The sequence below is a fragment of the Bubalus bubalis genome, chromosome 7 (assembly GCF_019923935.1).
Source record: "Bubalus bubalis isolate 160015118507 breed Murrah chromosome 7, NDDB_SH_1, whole genome shotgun sequence".
NCBI lineage: Eukaryota > Metazoa > Chordata > Mammalia > Artiodactyla > Bovidae > Bubalus > Bubalus bubalis.
Genome location: NC_059163.1, coordinates 31,440,477 through 31,448,760, shown reverse-complemented (window position 1 = coordinate 31,448,760; position 8,284 = coordinate 31,440,477). Strand labels below are relative to the sequence as shown.

The following is an 8,284-nucleotide window of genomic DNA, read 5'->3' as shown; positions in this document are numbered from 1 at the left end:
ATGGTTCAGCCCTCACATCCATAAATGACTACTGGAAAAAACCATAGCCTTGACTAGATGGACCTCTGATGGCAAAGTAATTTCTCTGCTTTTATTTTTCTTTTAAGCTTTCAAGTTTATTTATTTTTCCGTGGACCATTTTAAAAGTCTCTTTTGAACTCTTTACAGTATTGCTTCTGTTTTAGGTTTTGGTTTACTTGGGCAGTGGGATCTTAGCTCCTTGATGAGGGATTAGAAACTGCACCCCTTGCATTGAAAGGCAAAGTTCTCCAGGAAAGTTCCAAACTTACAGTCTCTGCTTTTTAATATGCTGTCTAGGGGGTTGTCATAGCTTTTCTTCCAAGGAGCAACTGTCTTTTAATTTTGTGGCTGCAGTCACCATCTGCAGTGATTTTGGAGCCCAAGAAAATAGTCTCTCACTGTTTCCATTGTTTCCCCATCTATTTGCCATGAAGTAATGGGACTGGATGCCATGATCTTTGTTTTTTGAATGTTGAGTTTTAAGCCAACTTTATCACTGTCCTCTTTAATCTTCATCAAGAGGCTCTTTAGTTCTTCTCTTCTGCCACAAGGGTGGTGTTATCTGCATATCTGAGGTTATTGATATTTCTCCCAGAAATCTTGATTCTGGCTTGTGCTTCATTAAGCCCAGCATTTCATATGATGTACTCTGGATATAACTTAAATAAGCAGGATGACAATCTACAGCCTTGATGTACTCCTTTCCTAGTTTGGAACCAGTTCATTGTTCCATATCTGGTTCTAACTGTTGCTTCTTGACCTGTAAACAGGTTTCTCAGGAGTTATGTAAGGTGGTCTGGTATTCCCATCTCTTTAGTAATTTTCTAGTTTGTTGTGATATACACAAAGGTTTTAGTGTAAAGTCAGTGAAGTAGATGCTTTTCTGGAATCTCTTGCTTTTTTGATGATTCGGTGGATGTTGGCAATTTGATCTCTGGTTCCTCTGTCTTTTCTAAAACCAACTTGAATATCTGGAAGTTCACGGTTCATGTATTGTTGAAGCCAGGCTTGGAGAATTTTGAGCTTTACCAGCGTGTGAGATGAGTGCAATTGTGTGGTAGTTTGAGCATTCTTTGGCATTGCCTTTCTTTGGGATTGGAATGAAAACTGACCTTTTCCAGTCCTGTGGCCACTGCTGAGTTTTCCACATTTGCTGGCATACTGAGTGCAGCACTTTCACAGCATCATCTTTTAGGATTTGAAATAGCTCAACTGGAATTCCATCACCTCCTCTAGCTTTGTACGTAGTGATACTTCCTAAGGCCCACTTGGACTTAACATTCCAGGATGTCTGGCTCTAGATGAGTGATCACACCATTGTGGTTATCTGGGTCGATGAAGCTCTCTTTTGTACAGTTCTGTGTATTCTTGCCACCTCTCCTTGATATCTTCTGCTTCTGTTAGGTCCAGACTGTTTCTGTCCTTTATTGTGCCCATCTTTGCATGAAATGTTTCCTTGGTATCTCTAATTTTCTTGAAGAGATCTCTAGTCTTTCCCACTCTATTGTTTTCCTCTATTTCTTTGCATTAATCACTTATGAAGGCTTTCTTATCTCTCCTTGCTATTCTTTGGAACTCTGCATTCAGATGGGTATATCCTTCCTTTTCTCCTTTGCCTTTCACTTCTCTCTTTTCTCCAGCTATTTGTAAAGCCTCCCCAGACAGCCATTTTGCCTTTCTATGTTTTTCTTGGGGATGGTTTTGATCATTGCCTCCTGTATAATGTTACAAACCTCCATCCACAGTTCTTCAGGCACTCTGTCTATCTGATCTAAACCCTTGAATCTATTTGTCACTTCCACTATATAATTGTGCCGGATTTGATTTAGGTCATACCTGAATGGCCTAGTGGTTTTCTCTACTTTCTTCAATTTAAGTCTGAATTTGACAATAAGGAGTTCATGATCTGAGCCACAGTCAGCTCCGGTCTTGTTTTTGCTGACTGTATAGAGTTTCTCCATCTTCAGGTGCAAAGAATATAATCAATCTGATTTTGGCATTGACCATCTGGTGATGTCCATGTGTTGTAGAGCTGTCTCTTGTGTTGTTGGAAGAGGGTGTTTGCTATGACCAGTGCATTCTCTTGGCAAAACTCTGTGAGCCTTTGCCCTGCTTCATTTTGCACTCTGAGGCCAAACTTGCCTGTTACTCCAGGAATCTCTTGACTTTCTCCTTTTGCAATCTAGTCCCCTATGATGAAAAGGACATCTTTTTTTGGTGTTAGTTCTAGAAGGTCATGTAGGTCTTCATAGAACCTGTGAAGCTCATGGTTTATTATGAGCATCGAGTGAGGTAACATATATAAAACTCAGTGCCTAGTACTTAATAAGTGCCTGACAAGTGTTTTTTATATATATACATAAAACTATATTATATAGTATACTGCTTAATATAATAATATATAGTATAACATTTAAGTGCCTGACCTCACTTGATGCTCATGATAATCTATGAGGTAGATATTATTTTATTATTTCCCTTTTACAAGTGAATAAACTGAGGTTAACCCAGAGTCATACTATTAGGACTGGTGGAATAGAGATTTTAGCCTATATTTGTCTAGAGCCCCACTCTTTAGCACCATGGTTTGTATGTTATGCTATGAGTTTAGAGTTTATCCTGTAAGGTAAGGGCAACTTTAGTTAGTATTTGAGGAAAGTGACAGAACTTTCCCAAACACCCACCCCCCAACCTCTACTACTCTGATGGCAATTGAGAGGCAAGATTAGAGGAAAGTAAAATTATATCCAGAGTAACCAGTGAGAAACTTGTTGCAATAGCACAGGGCTATTGGGGATAAAGGGGGTGGGGCAAAGGCAAAGGTTTAGATTTTACAGATTTGGTCATTAACTGTCTAGGGGAGACAGAGTGGAAACTTGGGAAACTGGGTTGTTGTTTGTTGTTTATGTTCATGTTCATGTTCAACTCTTTTGCAATCCCATGGACTGAAGCCTTCCGGGCTCCTCTGTCCATGGGAGTTCCCAGGCAACAACAGTGGAGTGGGTTGCTATTTCCTTCAGATTCCAGGGGATCTTCCGGATCCAGGGATTGAACCTGATCTCCTACTTGGCAGACATATTCTTTACTAGCTGAGCCACCAGGGAAGCTCAGATTTTATAGATTTGGTCATTAATTGTCTGGGGGAAACAGAGTGGAAACTTAGGAAACTGGGTAGATAGTGGTGAATGCTCATTACATATAGAACACTGGAGAATGAGGTGTGGGGGAAATGAGTCTAGTCTGGGTACATACAGTTAGAGGTACTCATAAGATCTTTACTGTAGCAGTCTTGCTGTCTCAACCTCAGGAGAGAGTCATGCACCAGAATTATGGCTTTATAAGTCACTGGCATGTATCCATATTGAAAAACTGGCCTGTAATAGATTGCTCAAAGCAGGTGTGTTAAATGAGAACAGAATAAGGTGGATAGAGGATGGATTTCTTAAAGAAAAAACAAAACAAAACAAAACTTAAGATTTAGAATCCAGGCCTAAGAAGAGAAAACTAAGTACTGCTCAGAAAGTAAGAATACTTAAGAAGGAGGAAAGGTAATGGGAACCAAGGAAGAATCAAATTTCAAGAAAGAAAGCATAACCAGTGGTGATTTTAAAAATATATCACTAATAGATTTTTCTATTCCTTCAAAAAATTCCAAGCAGCACCACAGTGGGAAACAGAGAGCAATTATTATTTCCATCTTCTTCCTACAGAACCCTTTCTTTGGATTTTTTGGATATCATGGATTTGGGGGCCGTCCTCCTTATTATTCAGAAGAGATGTTTGAAGATTTTGAAAAACCAAAAGAAGAAGATCCTCCTAAAACAGAGACTCCAGCCACAGATCCTTCTGTTAATTCAACAGTTCCTGAGACTAACTCTACCCAGCCAGGTGCACCCAGTCCCAGAGCAGGTCAAGGCGGAAATGACACCAGCCCAGCAGGAAACAATGGTCAGGGCCCTAACACTGTGAGCAACCCTACAGTTCAAAACAACCCTGTAGTAAATGTTTCCGGCCAAGGAGTTCCAAGAAGTCAAACCCCGTGGAGACCAAGTCAGACAAATGTTCATGAAAATTATCCACATCCTAACATCCGATATTTTCCTGCAGGAAGACAATGGCGTCCTACTGGTACCTCTATGGGGAACAGACGTAATGGGCCTTTTTACCGAAATCAACAAATTCAAAGGGCTCCTTGGTGGAACTCCTTTGTTTTGGAAGGCAAACAAGCAATTCGTCTAGGATATCCAATATATCGCAGAGCTTATGCCTCCACCGCAAGGGGCAATTATCCCAATTATGCAGGAAATCCAGTAAATTTCAGAAGAAAGCCTGAGGGGCCCAGTAAACAACCTGCAGGAACCATTGCCCCTCTGGGTCCCAAACATGGTACTACTGGCCACAATGAAAACATCCAAAATCCAAAAGAGAAGCCAGTAAGTCAAAAAGAAAGAACAGTCATTCCTACAAGGGATCCAAATGGCCCCTGGAGAAACTCTCAAGACTATGGAGTTAGTAAATCAAACTATAAACTGCCTCACCCTGAGGGTAACATTCTAGTCCCAAATTTTAATTCTGTTGATCAACGTGAAAACTCTTATTACCCCAGAGGAGATTCCAGAGGAACCCCAAATTCTAATGGACAAACCCAAAGCCAGAATTTGCCCAAAGGGATTATTTTAGAACCAAGAAGAATTCCATATGAATCAGAAATTAATCAGCCAGAAATAAAGCACGGTACACATCAGCCTGTGTACCCTGAGGGATCTCCTTCCCCTGCAAGGGAACGTTTTCCTGCTGGAAGAAATACTTGGAACCAACAAGAAATCTCTCCACCTTTTAAGGAAGATCCTGGAAGGAAGGAAGAACACTTACCTCAACCTTCCCATGGCTCTAGAGGACGTATTTACTACACTGACTACAACCCCTATGACCGCAGGGAAAACCCACCATACTTTAGAAGTAATACCTGGGATGAAAGAAATGATCCTCCCAATACAATGGGGCAATCTGAAAATCCACACTATCCCATGAATACTCCAGATCCAAAAGAGACAATCCCTTATGAAGAAGACCCAACTGATCCAACTGGAGATGAGCCTTTCCCAGGACAAACGAGATGGGGTGTAGAGGAGTCGACCTTTAAGACAGCCCCAACAGCTAGGTATGAAGGCAAGCAATATACCTCAAACCAACCAAAGGAATACTCTCCCTATTCCTTAGATAATCTACCAAAACCCAGGGAGTATTTTCCTTATGGTGAATTTTACCCCTGGAGCCCAGATGAGAATTTTCCATCATATAATACTGCTCCCACTATACTGCTTGTGGAGAACAGGGGCTATTATCCTACTAATGCTGTTGGACAAGAAGAAAACACTATGTTTCCTTCTTGGAATTCCTGGGACCACATGATTCAAGTCCAAGGGCAGAAAGAAAGGAGGCCATATTTTACCAGAACTTTCTGGGGTCAGCCAACGAATCTACCCAAAGCCCCTGCTAGTCCACCATACCACAAGGAGAATCAGCCTTATTTCAGTAACTCCCCAACTGGGCTTCAGAAAAATCCAACATGGCATGAAGGTGAGACTTTGAATTATGGCATGCAAAGCACTAGGTTAAATTCACCAGAGGGAGGACATTTGGCTTTTCCAGACTTAATTCCTCCACATTACCCAGGAAGTCAAAAAGAAACACGTCTATTTCACCTAAGCCAGCGAGGCCCTTGCTGTGCTGGTGGCTCCATAGGGCCCAAGGACAATCCACTTGCTCTACAAGACTACACTCTATCTTTTGGTCTTGCACCAGGGGAAAACCAAGACACCAGCCCTCTCTATACAGAAGACAGTCATACTAAGCATGAAAGATATACTATTTCCCCAATAAGCATCCTACCTGGCCAAAGAAACAGCTCAGAAAAAAGACTTCCTGGAGAAAGTCAAAACCCAAGTCCTTTCAGAGATGACGTGTCCACTCTGAGGAGGAACACACCGTGTTCTATCAATAATCAATTGAGCCAAAGGGGAATTAGGCCCCTTCCTGAGGCCAGTTCCCTTCAATCAAAGAATATACCTTGCCTCAAAAGTGATCTTGAAGATGGAAACCATGTTTTGGAACAAACATTAGAAGGCAACCAGCTCAATGAAAGACCTGTTGATCTTACTCCTGAGCAGCTTGTTATGGATACACCTGACAAAGGTCCCAAGCCAGAAGGAATTCCAAGTGAAGTGCAAGGAAATGAGGGCAAAAGGCAGCAACGAAGACCATCTACCATCCTAAAGTTACCATGTTTTGACTCCAAATTAACAAAGTATTACACCTCCAGCACTGGGACTCCATCTAGTCTTGGAAGGCAAGGCTCATTTGATGGGGATCCAATTATGCCTACTGAAATTCCTAACTCATTGGCTGAGTTAGCCACTGGGGCACAGTTTCAGAATATAAATGTAGACCCACTTAATGCAGATGATCACACTCCATTTGATCCTCTTCAAGTAGGGACCAATCCACAGGACCAGGTTCAAGACTGCTTACTACTTCAGGCCTAGAAATCATCTCCAGCAAGTATTCTCTGGGGAAGGAAAATACCTGCTATTCTACAGTGGTTTCCAGACATTTTCTCCCCCAAGACTTGATTAAGTATCTCACCTTCTTGGTGATCCTTGTTTTTCCCCACTCCAGCACAGGAGGCTGGGCCTCTGAGGTTTGCTAGAGTCAGTATTGTCACTAATTAGCACAGACTTTAAAAAAAAAAAAAAAAGGAAGGCTCTGACCACCATTGCCCTGAAACTTGTAATCCACTTGTCTGGATTAGTTTCTTTGTGCTTGCTGATTCTTCCTTTTCCTCTCCAAGTTCCATACTTGCAAAATTGTCTGCATTTGCAAGACAGAAAAGCAGATGAACTTGCCATTTTATGTTTGGATATCTATACATCAATATAATCCTAATGCACTGTACTTTTTACTTCCTTGTGTTGGTCTTTTTCCTGGTTAATATTCTCTTTTGCAATTTTTCTTCCACTACCTCTTTCTTCACCTTTATCATTTCCTTTTTTAATCCTCCTTCTTTATTTCTACCAACCACTCTGTGTTTAGCTTTTTATTTTTCCTTCCCCATCTTTCACTCTCTCTTTTTATGTAGTAGGATACCTTCAACTATCACTAGTCTTTATATCTAATTTCTCATTTTTTTCTTCTTTTCTTCTCAGCTTTCTGTTCTGTTTCCCAGTGTATCACTTGTCAATCTCTTTCTTCTCTGACTCCTTTCTTCATCTTTTTCTCTGCTATATCATTTGCATAACTTAAGACTGCATGGACATCTCACTCCCTCCTTGTGTTTACTCTAAATTCCATACTTATTTTTTTCTTGGCCCAGCCTAACCATCATTGCAGAACATATTTTGGAAATAGTAGACACTGATACATACTTTTATTTTTAATTTTCATATGGTCTTTACCAAGTAGACACAGCTCAGTGAGAGGAACACATTCAAAAGGAAGAATAAGGGAAAAGAGGATATTTACCCAGACCTAGTAGCCTGGGGACAAGACTTAAGAAGGTAAAGAGGGAAGGACTCCCTCTCTTCAACTGAGCATCCAGATAAAAAAAGTAGGACTTGCCATACCCCATCATCAACTCATAATCTGCAGGATCTAGAGAATATCTTTAGGGTAACGCTATCCTAATAAGAGAAATACCCAAAGGTTAATTTCTTTAGTAGTACAGTATAAGTGGTCCTACCAGTGTATTCTACTACTAACATAGACTTATTCTTCATGCCCTGGTAGAATTATTCACAGACACATTCTCTTTGTATCTTGTTTAAATAGTGTAAATTATTTTGTGAAGTAGATATTTCTATATTGCCTTGCTTAGAATACATCTAGGTGTTTTTTTTGTTTTTATTAATGGCACTTTGGCCTACTCTCTGTATATTGCTTCCCAGAGAGGAAGAATTATCCAAATTATCCAGAAAGTTACCTGTTGGCTCTTAGGAGTTTATTAGGATAAAGTTTCCTGGGACAGATTTCATAAGAAGATCTCAGACCCTTGGGAAAATATGCTGAAAACTTCCTGAGAAAAGGAATCTTTCCCTTTGAGTCTTCTCAAGTCCCTGGCACAGTGTCTTGCACATAGTAGATAGCCAATAAATATTTATTGATTGGTTTTTAAATAGCTTTGAAAGCTCCCATGAAAATACCACAGTAAGCTTGTCCTGTGGGTACACCATCTGGGATGCTAAATGAGCCGCCATATTCCATAGCT

At 40.6% G+C, this 8,284-nt stretch overlaps 1 protein-coding gene across 1 annotated transcript; it reads left to right on the top strand.

The window, feature by feature from the left end:
- The first annotated feature begins 3,525 nt into the window (after positions 1–3,525).
- On the top strand, positions 3,526–7,228 carry ENAM (enamelin). The gene has a single exon (XM_006069319.3). It carries the CDS (start codon positions 3,573–3,575, stop codon positions 6,564–6,566), a length of 2,994 nt encoding a protein of 997 aa, XP_006069381.2. The 5' UTR covers positions 3,526–3,572; the 3' UTR covers positions 6,567–7,228.
- Positions 7,229–8,284: the final 1,056 nt, after the last annotated feature.